This window comes from Engraulis encrasicolus, chromosome 11 (genome assembly GCF_034702125.1).
Source record: "Engraulis encrasicolus isolate BLACKSEA-1 chromosome 11, IST_EnEncr_1.0, whole genome shotgun sequence".
Taxonomy (NCBI): domain Eukaryota; kingdom Metazoa; phylum Chordata; class Actinopteri; order Clupeiformes; family Engraulidae; genus Engraulis; species Engraulis encrasicolus.
Window position 1 is genome coordinate 11,860,894 of NC_085867.1, and position 18,944 is coordinate 11,879,837.

General features: G+C 43.0%; 1 protein-coding gene across 1 annotated transcript; it reads right to left on the reverse strand.

Moving 5' to 3' along the window:
- Window positions 1-4,791: 4,791 nt before the first annotated feature.
- Window positions 4,792-15,276, reverse strand: si:ch211-113d22.2 (uncharacterized). Its single transcript, XM_063211180.1, has 3 exons — window positions 15,174-15,276; window positions 11,613-11,729; window positions 4,792-5,244 (listed from the first exon to the last, which is right to left on the reverse strand). Exons 1-3 carry the CDS (start codon window positions 15,223-15,225, stop codon window positions 4,997-4,999), a joined length of 417 nt encoding a protein of 138 aa, XP_063067250.1. The 5' UTR covers window positions 15,226-15,276; the 3' UTR covers window positions 4,792-4,996.
- Between the last annotated feature and the right edge of the window lie 3,668 nt (window positions 15,277-18,944).

Below are 18,944 nucleotides of genomic sequence, written 5' to 3' on the forward strand. Positions count from 1 at the left end.
AGACCAGCCCCTGTCCGAGGAGTGGGCGAGACGTGAGGATAGACGAGAGGGGAAGTTGAAGAGGGGAGGCGAGGCGAGGAGAAGGGTGGGCTAGCCCAGCAACCCCCTGTGCACGCGTGTCATGGAAACAACCTCACGCGCACCGAACAACATAAACAACACTGGGCCAACGTCAAGACTATTAATTAACTGGGGGCCCACGGTTGGTGTGAGGGGCTGGCAAATTTCCAGTGAGATAGATAGATAGATAGATAGATAGATAGATAGATAGATAGATAGATAGATAGATAGATAGATAGATAGATAGATAGATAGATAGATAGATAGATAGATAGATAGATAGATAGATAGATAGTCAAGTCAAGTCAGCTTTTATTGCCACTTTCATCATATCCACAAGACATAGGCCTACAAAGAAAAATAAAATTACGTTTTCTCTCTATACCATGCCAGGACAAGACATATACAAAACTGAAATTTTTTTAGACTGACATAAAGTGCAAGACTGGACAGGTAACAGTGATGGACTGGTAACAATGGACAATATTCTAATAATTAATAAATACAGTACAAATGAACATTTAACATTTAACATTCAACATGTAACAGAGATAAGATAGGCTAAATAAAGAATGTAGACACTACAATAATAGAAATAATAGCAGTGAAAGTAACTAAGTATAATAACAATGCAAGTGGTAGGTTCCAGGACTGAGGTAGTGCAAGTAAGGTGCAGTCCCTGGTAGCCTACTGTGTGTGTGTGTGTGTGTGTGTGTGTGTGTGTGTGTGTGTGTGTGTGTGTGTGTGTGTGTGTGTGTGTGTGTGTGTGTGTGTGTGTGTGTGTGTGTGTGTGTGTGTGTGTGTGTGTGTGTGTGTGTGTTCTTGTGGGTAGTGCAGGTACAGATAGATAGATAGATAGATAGATAGATAGATAGATAGATAGATAGATAGATAGATAGATAGATAGATAGATAGATAGATAGATAGATAGATAGATAGATAGATAGATAGATAGATAGATAACAAACTGCATACTCTACCAATTTATTTTTCGTTAAAAATGAAATGACCAAATGGATAATCTCTGTCAATTTTTCTGCCTCATTAGCCCTCATGAAGATGGGCTTCATAGGCTTGGCTACATTTATCTGACAGGGTTCTATCAATAAACTGACGTGCTATTCACATTTTAAAACAATATTGCTTGCCTAAAGTCCAGCTCCAGTTGATTTTCCTCAGGGAGGAGGAATAGGGCAGGAGCAGGGCACTCTGGAGGATGCTGACGAATGGCAACCGGATGATAACTTACAACAGCAAGAATGTAGGAGCTGTAGTCTAGCCGCAAGAGACACGCCGAGTTGTGTGTCCCTCACTCAGTTTTGCGCGCGGAGCGGTCTGAGTTGTCGGTAAAGTAACACTCAAACTTTACATCGCTGTAGGACTTCATTGTCATTTTCACTGAAACACCACGGTGACATGAGCAGGATTTCAATACGAAACCTGACAGACAAGGGGTGAAACAGAGGAGAGAGCGCTGCTGCAGTAGCAGAGGGGAAGAACTGGCGCCAAGAATCAGTGCGCGCGACAAGGAATGCGCTCGTGTAACCAAGTCAGAATGTACTGGTGGTTGAGAGACCCAAGGGCACCGGTGGGGTTTTCTGGCATTATTAAATAATATGGTCTTCGAGCAGTTGTTGGAACAGAGGCTGTTATGCTCTACAAAACCATGTATGCAGCGGCTCCTCCTGAGTGTATGTGGTCCATGAGTTAGGCTATAAAACAAAGTTCAGCCAGGTCTAATACATAATATATTTCTGAAAGCACAAGGTTGTTGTTTTTTTCGTTTTTCTAATGTAATGTTTAATTGATAATGGACTGAAATGACAACTACATTACAAGGCGTAATTGAACTTCCTTTCATTAGTAGGTATGTGGAATGTGGCGTTTTGAGTAACCTCTCCCCCTGTTGGTGCAACCAGGTATTGCACGTTACACACGTAGGCCACGTAATACTTGGGAAGTTATTTGGCCTTTAGATAGACGGCGGTGAGGCAGCAGAACGACTGGGTAATCCATTCTGAATGTCTGAATGAAAATGTCTTTTTTATTTTATTGGGGAGTAAAGAACACATACTTTCCCATGTGATGTACATTTTCCGCCAAAGACCACTGACTTATAATTTGATGATGCAGACACTGTGTGTGTGTGTGTGTGTGTGTGTGTGTGTGTGTGTGTGTGTGTGTGTGTGTGTGTGTGTGTGTGTGTGTGTGTGTGTGTGTGTGTGTGTGTGTGTGCGCGTGCTCGCTCGTGTGCATGCGCTCGCGCGTGTGCATGCATGTGTGTGCGTGCGTGCGTGCGTGCACACACAGTTACCAGTCTTGAGTGCCAAAGACACCAGTTGCTCTCTGTAGTCCCGCCCTGTTCCACTCCTGTGTGGTGTGACTTTATCTGGTCTGGCTGTTAAAATTGTTTTGTTAGTCAGTTTTACCAACTCCCACAATGTTTAAGTAATGGGGGGGCCTGGTGTGTGATAGATCGACAGACAGACAGACAGACAGACAGACAGACAGACAGACAGACAGACAGGCAGACAGGCACACAAGCACACAGACACACAGAGACAAATCTGTAATAATAACTGTTTATTAATATGTTATGTACAGTATTTCATGGCAACGTATCCTGTATCTTCTTCAGTTTGAATATAATTCATAAAACACGTTTTTCAAACCCCTTTCCTTTCACCTTAATCTTTCACAATCATGTGAAACACATAAACCTTTGAACTTAATATCTGAACCAACTTCGTAACCCTTTCACGTTTTGTTAAAAAATATAATAATGGATAACTTCTCAGTCAGTATTTTTTTTTCTCACATCATTAGCCTAAAAGAGTAAAAAGTGAATATAATACAATACATACAGTATATAGTATTGCACAGGATTAGTTCTGCTGACGACACCTGGCACGTGCCATATCGATGTATTCAGATTTTATTCGATAGATATCTCTTGGCGATCGAGGAGTACATAGCTCCTAATGATTTTCCTCAGGGTAGGCGGAACAGTAGGGCAGGCACCTTGCACTATAAAAAAAATTGACAGCTCCTCGAAGAACCCTCAGATGGTTAGAGGGAGAACCTTAAAACTTTTTTTACACACACCTCAGCTTGCAGGTGTGTCGGAGATGGCCCATGGGTCACTCAGCAGACAATTTGAAAAAAACTCCCGCACACTGATAATTTTGCTGTTTTTCTTTAATGCACAATGCTTCTGTCCTAGACCTTCATCAGGTTCATAAAGTTTACTTGATGAAGGTCTAGGACTGAAATGTTGTGTATTAAAGAAAAACAGCGAAATGGTCACTGTGAGGGAGTTTTTTTTTCAAATTGTCTGTAGAGGGAGAACCTAAAAGTTCCCTGCTTAACTTAAAGCTTCTTGGAAGAACCTTAAGGTGCCCAGAGAACTCTTATGAGTTCTTCCACAGTGACAATCCATTCAAGAACCATTTGCGGGCTCTTCTGTTTTCCACTGAGGAGGAAACCCCAAAAGTTCTTGGACAGTGTTTCTTAACTGGTGGGTCAGGACCCAAAAGTGGGTCGCTGATATGTGGTGTAAAAATGTATTCACTCCTCTCCAGTTCATAGACATGTTGTATGGTATGTCAGCATAAATGCAAATGCTGATACAAAACATAGGCTACTCCTAAAATGCAAATGCTGATACAAAGCATAGGCTACTACTTTCACCTGTAAGAAAATACAGCAACGCATATACTTCCTGCGAAGATTAAGATCCTTTGGTGCTAGTGCCCAAATCATTTTCTTATTTTTTACATCTGTGATCCAGAGCGTCATGCTTTACTGCAGTACAGCTTGGTATAATAGCCTCTCTGTAAAAGATAAAGCAAAACTCCAACGGCAAATTAAAATCTGCTCTAAGATCATTGGGCTGCCCATAGCAAACCTATTCCAGGAAGCCCATAATAAAAGTATGCTCCGACTGGCCACATGCATCTCTACAGATATCACACACACTCTCTACCAAGAATATCAGCCATTACCCTCAAGTAGGCGTTTCAGAGTTCCCCGCTTCAACCGCAACAGACTTAAACATGCTTTCATACATCAATCTATTCTTTTGCTAAATCAGTAGTATTATTACTTCATGGTGGTATTATCTTCAAGTTATGTGGGTTGTATGTAATATATGTATGTATGTATGTATGTATGTATGTATGTATGTTTGCCTGTACATAGGCCTGTGTCTTTGTTTTGTCAGCTGTGCAATAGTCTTGTGATGTGATGTTATTGTGTAGGCCTATGTTTTTCTGTTTTCTGTATTCTGTTTCGTCTTAACGAGTGTTGCTCAGGGATGCAAACTGAATTTCAGTGCAAACTGACAATAAAGTATCATCGTATCGTATCGTATCGTATCGTACTGTATGTATGTCACCAAATGAATGGTTATATTTTTGATAATTAGAGCCAATTGACCAATTTCCGACACAGTACCAAAAATTGCGTCACAAGGTAATGCCCGTGGAAAATTGAGGGTCCCGAAACTATTCCAGTTAAGAACCACTGTTCTAGAAGGAACCTTCCAAGTAGGCCTACCTATAGCTTCACCAGAGAACCTTTAGGGCAGGGATGGGCAACTGGAGGCCCGGGGGCCACATGCAGCCCGCCTCCTCACTCAATGCAAACCCGTAGATAAAACAGTAATTAAAAAAATAATGACCAGATTTTTTTTTGAACGACTACTGAATCAATCTATTGTATATACTGTTAGCCAAGAGTACACTTTTATTCCTTCCAAACAATATGGGCAGTCAGTGAGCACCCAAATGCACCTCAAAGTCAGCGAGTTGCTGTCAGATCTGTGGTCACGTGTGGCCCTCTGACAATGGCAATGAAATAACATGACCCTCCTCATCATAAAAGTTGCCCATCCCTGCTTTAGGGCTTCTGCCTGCAACTCCAGCTTGGAGCGCATCTAGAGGACGCTGAATGCCAGCTGGATGATTGTGGTCACCAGTAGGAGTGTGGAGATGGTGGAGCAGGAAGCAGCACTGAACGACACCCCGTAGTGCGTTCTCCCATAGTCTTCATAGCTGTCATAACGTTGTGTGCGGTGGGGTCCATTGCAGTTGTCGGTGTAGCAGCAGTCGACGGTTACTTCACTATTTAACGATGGGAGCTTCTCGCAGTAGGACTTGAACAAGCAGGACTTCATCACGGAATCTGACAAGATAAAGGAGAGAGAGAGAGAGAGAGAGAGAGAGAGAGAGAGAGAGAGAGGGAGGGAGAGAGAGAGAGAGAGAGTGAGAGAGAGAGAGTAAATATAGTAAGATATTTCATTTGTTTTAACATAATTTCTCTCTGTGATGTTTTTGTATCACTGCATTAAATGGTCATGCCAATAAGGCTTTTTATGTAAAACATTGAATATGATTTTGAAAGAGTGAGAGAGAGAGAGAGAGAGAGAGAGAGAGAGAGAGAGAGAGAGAGAGAGAGAGAGAGAGAGAGAGAGAGAGAGAGTTTTCCCACCGTTTTCCCAAATACCCTGTATGCCAGATTACCAGTCCAGTCCTGTGTGTGTGTGTGTGTGTGTGTGTGTGTGTGTGTGTGTGTGTGTGTGTGTGTGTGTGTGTGTGTGTGTGTGTGTGTGTGTGTGTGTGTGTGTGTGAGAGAGAGAGAGAGAGAGAGAGAGAGAGAGAGAGAGAGAGAGAGAGTGATCTGACTTTGGCTAAATGTACGTATGCGTGTGCTGTAAGGTGAATATATGTGCAATTATGTGTGTAATATCTGTTTTTTTCTGTATTCATGTTTGTATGCTACTGGACACATCTTATTTAACCTCAGGATTAATAAATGATACTCTACTCTACTCTACTCTACTCTACTCTACTCTACTCTACTCTACTCTACTCTACTCTACAGTCCTGCTGAGCTGAGAGGCAAGAAAAAAGTGGCGCCACTAGATCAGCACATGCAAGAAGGAATGTAGTTGGTGGTGGAGACCAAGGGCAGTGATGGAGGGATTTATGACCACTAGAAGCAGGGCCGGATTAAGATGGCCCGGGGCCCCTAGGGAATTCGAGACGATTCGTCTAATGAATTGCTGAGAGGGGACCATTCGAACAAAACGTTGGACCATTCGTAGAAGGCATGGGGCGTTTCGTGCAGTACCTGCGGATCTTTCGTAGAAGACCTAAGGACGTTACGTTCAACCCATGCAGACCTTTCGTGTAACTGGGCAGACGTTTAGTGTAGTCTGCCTATTTTATTAGCCTATTATTTTTTATATTTTATCAAACTTGCGTGCCTACCACCACAATGCAATGAAAACAAAAATCGAACCATGTAGAAAGTGTGTGCGTGCGTCTCTATTTTTTTTATTATTTTTTTTTTATTTTAGTTCAGGCTGCTTTTTTATCATTAGGCCTATTTTATAGCCTATTTTATAAATATACTATATCGTAACGGACTGCCTCTGCCTCCTCCGGAGTGAGATAGCAGCGTTACCCCCTGTGCACTACATGTGCAGCCTATAAAATGGGGTTAATTTCAAATGGCGGGTGAGACTGTCAGGAAGCAAGCCGAGAGAGCAAGAGAGAGGGAACCATGAAGTGTGCCGAGAAGATCACCATTCGCAAGAATCGCTAAAGCCAGACATTGATGTGAGCTGTTCCAAATTGAGACCAAGCGCACAAGTCTGCAAACAAGGATTTTGCAAAAATGACTACTAAAAATAAGAAAAGATATTCGTTGTGATGATCTGAGTTATTTCTAATGTGTTGATCACTGATTTGTATTCATTTTGGAAAGGTAACGGCAATCTTATTGCTGCCTTACTGGCGCCCATCTCATAACTTAAAACTACAGTCGGGTTGCACCGCTACAATATCAACGAAATGTTTTAAAATGTAGGCCTACAACAGTAATGTAAAGGTAAGAGATAATTTATTGTCCACACGTGACTATAAGAAAATATTTTCCTATGGGCGAATAACACCCCCGATGCCCGAAGGCGGAGTGCTGTTATTCGCTTGGAAGGAAATATATTTTCCGTAGTCACGTGTGGACAATACATTATCCCGCTTATCCCGCCTTTACCAACATTAGAAAGCATACAAAGTTAACCAGTAGTTTATAGTAACAGGTTTATTGCCATTTTATAGCGTGCACAAAGAAAGATAGTTCGTGGAACGCTCATAATTTAAAAAGAAAGAAAGGAGTCGCACACTGGAGCTGAATGCAGAAATCAAAACTACTGTAACTGTAAACAAAGCCGAAAAAAGTAAATAAAACCGACAGACAGGGGACAAACATTTCGGGTCTAGCCCATCATCTTCCTTTTCTTCCTTTTCATTATACTGCTCTTGGAATTACGCACCGAGCGATACGCTTAGGATATGACATTGGCCGGACGCCACCCCACCATTACGCTCATAACAAGTAACAGAGTTTGGCTACTTTCTAACGTGTTACAGCCACATTGCGCTTCAAACTGTTTGCAGGCTGCCTCGTTCACTGCGCGATATCTACTAAACTCGGGTTCATAACAGGGTCATTTCTATCTGATCGGCGACAGTATTCCAGATAAAAGTATAGACAACCCAAGCACTGATGTGCGCCCTGACCATCATCATTAGCCTATCATCCTGCTACAGTCTGAACACTGTGCGCCAAATGGTTGGCTGGAGGAGGCAACGCTAGCCTAAAGAGCAGGCTACTTCACCCTTAAGGAAACTATCAACGGACTCCTCACTTGTTAAAACAATACTAGTGTTAATGAAAGATGTCACGACAGCGGCCGGTGGACAGTGACAGTTTGCTTTCTTGAAATAACAACACTTGGACAATAGTGTAGACTTGTGCGCTAAGCGCTGGGGTGGGGCAGGGGCTGCTGAACTGTCTACAAGCTGTCGTGCCGGGACGTAGGCAGTAGGTATCCATTGCGTGCGGCCGGCCGCTTTGGGAACTGTAGGTAAGTTGCATTTGGGTAGGCTATTGCGCGTGTTATAGTTGAATTAAGTAATCGACGAGCCAACGCACACATTTCGAAGCGGTTAATCACAGATGCTGCTCTCTTCCTTGCTCTCCCTTGCACCCCAACGTACACTGGGTTTAATACACCCTGCAATACTGGCAAACTATTATTCAATTACCATTGCATTTGTTCATGCAAAGACCAAAGACCTCTCTCTCTCTCTCTCTCTCTCCCTCCATCTCTCTCTCCATCTCTCTCTCTCTCTCTCTCCTTCTCTTCTCTCTTTCTCTCTCTCTCTCTCTCTCTCTCTCTCTCTCTACTGTAGCCATGGGCTTAACACAGGTGCATGGGTTTCTGTAATGTTTTCAACACTGTTAGGACCCATATTGTGTTTCTGGCTCATGCGCGAACTATTTGTTGTCATTCAGAATCAGAAACATCAAAGTGTCGGGAGACAGCTTTCTCTTGTTGCTGGTGCTTCGCATCTAAAAAGTTTAACGGAAAGTCAGAAAACTCGCTGCATGACAATGTGCTCAATGGTCAATAGCCTACTTCTAGATGCACTATAGTCTACAGCCTAGACGCGCGCTGCTCTGATTCAAAGCGAGCACAAGGGTCAATAGCCTACTTCTTGACACATTAAACCGCCCTGCTTTGATTCAAAGCGAGCAGGCCTGTGCTTGGTCCCCGCCGCTCTGCCCGCAGATGGGAGTAAAGTAACGGCGTAAAAGTGGAAAAAAAGCTTCTCAAATATTGTCTAGATAATTGTCAAAAAATGTAAGGGCGTAAACGTAAATTGTCAAAAAATGTAACGACGTGAAAAAAAAAGCTTCTCAAATATTGTCTAGATAATTGTCAAAAAATGTAACGGCATAAACGTAAAAAAGTCAAAAAATGTAACGACGGAAACGTTAAAAAAACAACAACATAGCCCTACCAGTTAAAATGAGTAAGTACATTTTATTTATAGATTTACATGTTTAAATCAACAAAAAACAAAACTTAACAGCTGATTTACATATTTAAATAAACAAAACCCTTAAAATGAGCATTAAAAAAGCTGATTTACATTTCTAATATAGGCAGGCTGAAGAAAACCCGTTAAAATGAGCATTAAAAATGCTGATTTACATTTCTAATATAGGCAGACTGAAGGGACCTTTAGTTGAAACCTAAGGATCTTTAGTTCAATTTTAAGGACCTTTCGTTGGCTTTTGCGGTAGACGGACCATCCTCGACTAAAGATCTCCAGCCTTATACTAATGGTCCAACGTTTTGTTCGAATGGTCCCCTCTCACCAATTCATTCGACGAAAAGACCTGATACGCCCCTAGGCTACAGGTTGCTGTAGGCCCCCACGAAAGGCAACTTTCATAACCAGGAAAGGCCACAGAGTATGACAAAAGGGGTCTGGTGTCCCAGGCCCAGGGAGAGAGGAGTCCTCATTATTATTACATTATTGGATGGGGTTGCCCTTTCGGTGACTTTGTCCTGAACTCGGCCAATGCTGTCAGCGGCCTTGTTCGTAACAAAATGACATAGATGGATGAAGAGTATCATCTTTGGCAGTCATACGTAGAGAGGAGTAAAAATATGATTTCAAACTCTGCCTCTCTAACACAGCAGACTATTTTATCAATATCATATCATATCAAAAACATGTTTTGCAGGCAGTGGCTTCTGGCTGTTGCCTGGTGTTGCTAGGACAGATAAATGGGCAAAGAGCCCCTGTGGCCCGTGCAAAGAAATACTTGGAACATTTTGGAGCCTCCCAAACAAAAGGAGGCATTCTCTGTGGAGAGTTTTATCTGATGTTCAAACACAGTGATGGTTGTACCAGAGAGAGTAGAGAGAGAGGTTCCATTGGCCGATTGTTTCCGGGTTCTATTATTGCAGGGGGGGTCAACCTTTAGGCAGACCTAGGCAGACCTAAGGACTGTTCTATTTAATGCTAGGAGTATTATGACACGCCCCTTTGGGCAGACCGGAACCTGGTCATGTTAGGTGCCCATAGCAACCTATTACATTGACATATCTCTATATACTTAAAGAATCTCTGGTTGTACTCCTTTGGTGGTCTTAGACAAAAATTAGACATTGAGCACTCTTGAATTAGTTGTGGCTGATATGTAACATAGCAGAGCTTACTGTTGGTAGCCCCTAGCCCCCTATACAAGGCCCATTTATGTATCCACCCATGGTGTCTAGAGTTGGGAGATATTCATAACAAACAGTTCCATATATTCCTAATGGTGAATTACAAAATATGTAGTATTGAAGATCTGCAAATTATACTTGTATTTGTAGCCCTATAATTCACACCGTACCATCTAAGGCATGCTGCAATGGTCATTGAAAGGTTAATTACCATAGTACCGCTACTACACTACTACCTGTGACATAACACAGGGCCTTTAGTAATGCACTACAACTCGGTCGTTGACATTCTAGTAACAAATTTATAACGCTGTGTTTTAACGGGTTTAAAGTACGCCAAATGTAAAAAACAAAACCCGCAAATCATCTGGCCTTGAGATGGTGGTGTGCCAGGGGACCATCTGGGCAATCCATTGTAAATGTCTGGGGGGGAGTAACATAGACATACTTTCCCTTTTGCAATACATTTTCCACCTACGATCACTGACTCATATTATTACCGTAATACACCGACAGTGCATAGTGTGAGTGTCTGAATGTCTGTGAGTCTGTATGTGTCTGTGTGAGTCATTCTGACTGTATGTGACTCTGTGTCATTCTGACTGTATACGTGTGTGTGTGTGTCAGTGAGTGTGTTTACGTGCGTACGTGTGTGTGTGTGTGTGTGTGTGTGTGTGTGTGTGTGTGTGTGTGTGTGTGTGTGTGTCATGTGTGCGTGTGTGTGTGTGTGTGTGTGTGTGTGTGTGTGTGTGTGTGTGTGTGTGTGTGTGTGTGTGTGTGTGTGTGTGTGTGTGTGTGTGTGTGTGTGTCATGTGTGCGTGTGTGCGCAAAAAGTGAGAGAATGAGAAAGTGAGCAAAAAGTGAAAAAGGGAAAAAACTAAACGTGATGGGGAAACACCACTTTATATTCACACACACACTCTCACACATGGACGGGATGTACACATGTTCAACTGCAAAAAGGAATTTCGTGCACGTTCCTTGGTGGGAGAGCCCGGTTCCCCGAGCCAGACATGACGCGAATAGACGGGAACAGAGGCCAAGCAAGAACCACACCAGACAGATATCCGTGTGTGTGTGTGTGTGTGTGTGTGTGTGTGTGTGTGTGTGTGTGTGTGTGTGTGTGTGTGTGTGTGTGTGTGTGTGTGTGTGTGTGCGTGCATGTGTGTGCATGTGTGTGTGTGTGTGAAAATCCCCTGTATGCCAGATTACCAGTCCAGCGTGTGTGTGTGTGTGTGTGTGTGTGTGTGTGTGTGTGTGTGTGTGTGTGTGTGTGTGTGTGTGTGTGTGTGTGTGTGTGTGAAAATGCCCTGTATGCCAGATTACCAGTCCAGCGTGTGTGTGTGTGTGTGTGTGTGTGTGTGTGTGTGTGTGTGTGTGTGTGTGTGTGTGTCTGTGTGTGTCTGTGTGTGTCTGTGTGTGTGTGTGTGTGTGTGTGTGTGTGTGTGTGTTTACTCACCATGGCTAGCTATAGAGGAACAGGTATCCGCATCTTGGGGACAGGTGACGATGGATCCTTCCTGGTTGCACTCGTCCATGTCATTGGCCAAACAGTAGAAGCACTTCAGTGCCTCGACTTCACACATGACCACCGAACAAAAAGAAAACACTTATTTACTATAAAATGCGGCAAACATCAATTTAGGCCTACTTTAGACTGTATAGGAGGGAGTGCTGTAGCACAGACAACTGTGAATCCGAAAAGGGTCATCCAGGGCTGGCCTAGGGACAAAAAGTCAGACAAGGCATTGAGAGACAACGAAGCCCGTGATAAAAAATTAAGACATCTATTATGAGATATTTTGGCCGCAAAAGCCAAAATGCTTTACACCTGTGTATCTTTGAGAGGCCTGCTGTAGGTGCATGAAGTGTGACACCATTGTGGGGAGGGCCAGGCAGAAATCATCAACAGTCCACGGGGCAAATGCCCAGTACGCCATATGGCCAATCCAGCCATTAAGTCATCTCAACCCAGACCATCACTCTCTCCCACTCGTTTCCTGTTACGTCTCCACTATCCTGTCCAGTAAAGACATAAAAAACACATAAAAGAGATTTTGTTTCAGAACTGAGTCAAGAATTGAAGTTCTTTGGACTTGAAGTCTTCATAGCACCTGTTTTGTTTGCTGACTAAATAAATTGCTATAGATAGGCCTACGACAGAGTTGCCCTATAGAGCTAGAAAGTGACGTCACTTCCCCCGATTTCATGGGACCTCAACGGCGTTTTTAGCCGAAAATCGTAGCATGTAATCCAATGGCGGTATTAAAATGGCATTTCGATCCCCTTCGAGTTGTGCCACGAGCTCCATATATGTTGTTTCTGATATTTTTGCCTAATTTTTCGTATGAACCCCTAAACTTTTTAAAAAGCTGTGTTTCTTCACATTTTTCATGCCGACGGCCTCGGAACAAAACATTGATACTTATGCTTGAATAATCTTTATCTATCCTCTTAAACAGCATATTTGGAGCCCAGCGCATATCATGACTGAGATCAGAAGATATTTACTCGCTACCATGTTGTTAGATGGTCAACTGAGGTCCCGTGAAACGCGGAACTAAGGGGCGGGACTTTCGAGCTCTATTCTTTGATCTCTGGTCACATGGGTTTACGCTGACGTCGGCGGTTCCGGCTTAACCCATCTCTGCCATACGTTTGTGTTAGCATTGCTAGGTTACGCCAGGGGTGCGCAGCCAGGGTTGTTTACGAATGTGCAACCCATGTAGATGACTCTTGAGTAAACCTACATGAATACATGCATTCTGACTGGCTGTTGAATGCGTGGCAGCCTGAAAAGTTGAATATTTCGGAATATTTTGGCAGAAGAAACAGAGCGGACAGAACGAACAAACTCACAGAGCATTTCAACCACAGCCCTTATAGAACAGCCTTGCCACTCGCTATTAAGCCCCATTGTACCAGTTGTTTGTATTAGTTCTATGGTTTTTGGCGGCAGTTCCAATGATTCCACTAGTCGCGCATCGTAGACCAGAATGAATGGGACCCAATGGAGCTAAATGCTAAAAATCTTAATTTTCACCCAGGTCTCATCAACAAAGCTCAGATTTAAATGTCGTTCTGGAGGCTTCAGAAAGGGCTTCACTCAACAGTTTAATAAAAAAGCACATATGTCCGTTTGATTTGTAACAGGAGGCGTTTTTGTTGCTCACTACTCGCTAGCATTTTGCTAAGGATGTGATGTCATAGACACTTAAAATCACTTTTTAAGCATATGCGTGGCTCAAAAGATCTAAAACTCAGCCACAGGTATTTTCTATATATAGTCTTTTGAAAGCAACACCCGAATTACACAAGAAAAAATCATATACTGAGATAAAGGCACCAAAGGGGTTTTGCTCCATAGGACTCCATTCATTCTGGTCTCCGGGCCGCCACGTGGATAAGGGTGGAACTGCCACTACAGCTCTAAATCTGCCATAGAACTAATACAAACCTGCCTGGTTTCGGAAACCGTAAATACACCGTGAAACCAGCCAGTGCTGTAACTGGTATAGAGAATCTGTGTTTCAACATCACCTTGTGCAAAGCCAATGAGCTCTGTCAGTGGACAGAGCCAGTATGAAAATTGGGGTGATGAGACCAGATTTGTGAGGCTGCAATTTTTTCATCAATAATTAACATATGATTAGTCAAGTGCTTCCTACTCAAAGACTCAAAAGTTCACATGATAAACTTACTGTGGACTTGACATAGGTCATTGAACATGGATGTGTGTTGCTTAAAGGGACACTGTGTGAGATTTTTAGTTGTTCATTTCCAGAATTCATGTTGCCCATTCACCAACGTTACCTTTTTCATGAATACCTACCACCAGCATCAAATTCTAAGTATTCATTATGACTGGAAAAATTGCACTTTTCATACATGAAAAGGGGGATCTTCTCCATGGTCCGCCATTTTGAATTTCAGAAAATAGCCATTTTTAGCTGCAAAAATGACTGTACTTGGACCATACTAGAAAATATTTGTTTATTACTTAGTAAACTTTCATATAAAGATCAAATTTGGCGATAGGCAGCCCAGTTTCAATGAGCAGCAAAGTTGCAGTACCTTTTTTGACCATTTCCTGCACAGTGTCCCTTTAAAAAAGTATAATAAAATATGATCTATGAAATCCATGCATGCCTGAAATGTCCTGATGAGCTGTGATTTGTAGAATGATGCAGTGAGCAAACTGTTCTCCTCGAATCATCAGGCTTATGTGCCTACTAATCTAGTATGCCAGATACAATTGAGTCTAATGGCAGATCATGAAAACAGAGTTAAAGATGAAGTTAAATTTATTTAAAACACTTGTCACAAATGACAGATTATACAGTTTTAGCTACTTTCACCTGGCAGAATAAGTAGACTGAGTTAAGTAATTTTGCCATTACTTCTAGGTGTGGCTGTTGCAGGAAATGTAGACAAACATCAAGTGTTTTCAAAGGACAACAGATTTTGTAACTGTCATTTGATAAGTTACAGAGGATATTCCCTGCTATTGTCAAAAGCCTTCTGGAATCCATCTTCAGGTATTTAATCTCTTTTCATGACTTAAAAATACTTGCATCATACTTGATCATGCAAGCCCATGATCATGTGTCAGAAATATAAGCCTAATGTAATACATAAATCAACACGAACTCTCCACAAATTGCTGAAAAATCTGCCAAAAATAGCTCAAAGTGAATGATGATGATGATGTTTCCACTGTACATTGACATACATTACATAATCTACACACAAATAACACATTAATAAAATGAAAAAAAAAACAGCCTCTTACTGCACCGGGTCACCGGCGCACCTATTCAACTATTTGCTGAAAATACTCGTATTGACAGTATGACAGTACAGAGAGCATTGAGTAACAGATTAAGACATAGCCATTACAATTTTGGTGTCAGTAAGGTTATTATAACATAGGCTCTGCGCTAAAGGGTTAATAACATTAAATGATTTAGTGCTCCCTACATATGCTCAATAACAACTTAGTTTGTGTGTGGTTACTCACTGTTCAGGGCGTTGGCCAGGATGAGAAGGAGACCCAATACTACTGTCTTCATGTTTGCGGTGGATGTGAATGGGAGAGAGTGATTTACTGGCACTGTATATGAATGTGCTATATGGAAATGGGGGAGCAGAGCAGAACAGAGCAGAGCCGTCACCAGAGCAGTCACCAACAGAAGCCTCTGTGTCCCACCCATCCCTCCCATCCTCCCATCTTTATCCCCTAATCTGTAAATGACACTTCAGTCAAGGGGGACACATGGCCCTGACTGGACACACACACACACACACACACACACACACACACACACACACACACACACACACACACACACACACACACACACACACACACACACACACACACACACACACACACACACACACACACACAGATTAGGACCAGGGTTGCCAGATGAGACTGATGATTTCCAGCCCAAAAAAAGCCCCAAACCCGCGTAGAAGCGTTAAATCCCGCCCAATTTGAAGTCATTTGTATGGCCATACATTGGCACCAAAACCCACCCAATTTGAAGTCATTTGTATGGCCATAAATTGGCAGAAAAACCTGCCAAAATGTTTTTTTTACGGCTGTCCTAAGCAGCCCAATTGGGCGGGACACCACCCAATCTGGCAACACAGGTTAGGACCCTTCTCAGAGAGGCGGTTACATGCAGAATGTCACTTACCCCACCACCGTAGTCAAAATCGAGTTTTCAAGTGGCACAGTTTTTGGTTAAGTAGACTTTATAGGATTTGGCCAAAGATTGGATTCCAATCTCAATTCTAGTATAGAACCTCAGTGTAGATGCACACTATATAAGGGTGTGTGTGTGTGTGTGTGTGTGTGTGTGTGTGTGTGTGTGTGTGTGTGTGTGTGTGTGTGTGTGTGTGTGTGTGTTTGCACGCGCTTGTGTGCATGCGTGCATGTGTGCATGCGTGTGTGTTTGTTTTCACCAAGGTCCGATGCTTAGAGTATACCACCGAGAGGCGTGATGACAGGAATATAAAGGGGCTAGAGAGGGGGCCGGACTCCATACTCATAATCCTGTATAATCACGTAAGGGGATTTAATGCACACTAACACACTATCATCATATAATACCAATCTGAGGGGGCACTGTGGCGCAGTGGCCAAATTCCCTCCCCCTCCCCCCCCCCCCCCCCCCCAGGTTTGAGTTCGGCCATTTTCCAACCCTGCTCCATCTCTCTCTCTCCACACTCACTTTCTGTCGCTCTTCACTGTCCTATCAGAAATAAAGGCCAAAAAACCCTAAAAATATAATACCAACCTTACCATATTTTATTCCGGATACACAGCTGCCATTCCATTTGCTATATCATTACTCCAACCAAGACCCTGCGCAGCAGTAGTTTCACTAGTTTGAAGCCGTGTTTACGGTTTACTATCTACTCAAGTCAAGGCCAGGAGTCCGTTTCTGGAAAGCGTCTTTGCTATCGTCGTTAGCAAAGTCCTTCGTAAGAGTGACTCAACTCTCTCGTGACAGAGACGCTCACCACTGAATCCAATGGAACGGTAAGATGGTCTTAAGACGGTTAGCAACGACAAGAATCGAGAAACGGACCCCTGGCAAGGCTGAGTTATTTGCTCACCCATTTCATACCCATGAACAGCACGTCATTGTACTTCACAGATCATTACTGTAACATCAACAGGCAGAAGACAGACAGGAAAAAAAATCTGCAACAAAGATCAAGATGCCTCCTCCTCCTCCTCCTCCTCCTCCTCCTCCACTCTTTTGAGCTCAGTACAGAAGTGCCTTGTGGTGGGTGAACAAGGCCCAGTCTAAGGGGTTACGGGGTGAGGGGTCTGGCAGGAAGACAGAGAGAGAAAGAGAGAGATCCACAGAGATGAGCTCACCAAGGCTGTGGGGCTAGGGCCGGATTAAATGCACAGGCTAGATATGGATGCACCTGCCAGGGGGGCCCTGATTGGCCAAAAGTCAAAAATTACAGAATTGTGACAAGATGCAATATTGAAAAATGTATGAGTACAGTTGGTATACATGCTATCTTTAATCCTAGCTCATAATTATGACACTGCCTATGTACATTTGTCATGAAATTTGCCCTCCGGGCCTCTGGGGGCCCCCACAGCAATCTGTAGCCTAGGGGCCCCTAGACTATCATAATTGGCCCTGTGTGGGGTCTGCTGAATAGCAATGCTACATTATCCCATTCCCATCCTCCCTGACACACACAATTTCCCAATTCACAGAGCAAGCATCGCCAGACACACCATGCTTCTCTGCATGAACCCCTCTGTCTCTGCCTTTCTCTCTGTGTGTCTCTCTCTCTCTCTGCCCCCCTCCATCTCCCGCTTTCTCTGTGTGTGTGTGTCTCTCTCTCTCTCTCTGCCCCCCTCCATCTCCCGCTTTCTCTCTCTGTGTGTGTCTCTCTCTCTCTTTCTCTCTGCCCACCTCCCTCTCTCCTCCTTTCTCTCTGCCCCCCCGTTCTCTCTCCCAGATGTGGTTGCATATCATGGATACCATGCAGACGATGATTGCACTTTATATAACAATAATATGTATAAGTTGTGGCCTTTTATTTGCAATAGTGTAGTGAAGCGTAGCGTAGTGCATAAATAGGCCTAATTGAGATGCTCTATATGCGGTGTGACACAGCAACCCTCTGTATGCAAAAATTGATTGATTGATGGATTGATTGATTGAGGAAGGTGCACAGTAAAAAGACAGTGTTAATTCAACACTTAGAGAGTCTATTTTAAATCCTCTTCAGTCTATTTGGTCCCAGGGTACTCTAGGGTTGAATAAACATGGGATTGTTACTGTGTGACTGCTGTTAAAGTGAGATTAAGTACACATAGAGTTTTCGTTTACAAACATTCGTGTTGTGAGGAGGGGCAAGATGCTAAGGAGCCAACCATGTGAGCTCATTTTTTGACCGACAGCAGTTTCCACCAATCAGAGGTCGAACAGTGCGCAGCAGCCAGGGTCGCGCAGCCAGGGATTGTTTACAAACGGTAAACCCATGTATATGTTGCATGTCCGTTGAGTTGACAGAGGAGTGCAAAACCAGTAAACCAACATGCCTCCCACCCCATATTCTGTAGCGAGTTGGTGGCTATTGCGTATACAGTAGAAACATATTGTAGGTTGGCCTGTAGCCTAATATCAGAGAGAGTAGAGAGAGAGAGGTTCCCAGGGCCATCGTTAGGCCTATTTTAGGGGGGCTTTAGCCCCCCCTACATTAGTATTAGCCCCCCCTGTAACGATTTTGCAAAAATTTTTTTTTTAATTTTTCCAAAAACAAATGCAGTAAAGCACTGAATACGAACCACCAAGAAGGCAAGTTAATCTGAATACAAGTTAATTGTTGCTTATTTATTGTTTAATGCCACTTACTCCTACTGCACAGCAATAAAAGCAGGGTGCACATCAATATGTTATGCGGGAGGGAAACAGGTAGAGGATTGTGCTTTGTGACTAAAAACACCTCAAGAAAAGTGTAATTACTTACATGGATGAAATCTTCAGACCCAAAGTACCAATTTTCACTCACAATACCCGTGTAATAAATATATTTTGAAATTATAGTTGAGCTTGAATATTTGTCTTAACAGTTTGAAAACACACATGAACTGATTAAAATGGCTACTAATAAAAATGACCAAATATCTGCCGGGGATGCATAGTTTTCCAAGTAAGGAACCTGTTTGAATGAATCGCTTCCTGACCACTGCTTCTCCTGGAGACGCGTAGTTAGTAACTCCTTAAAGTTCCTAGTCCTTGTG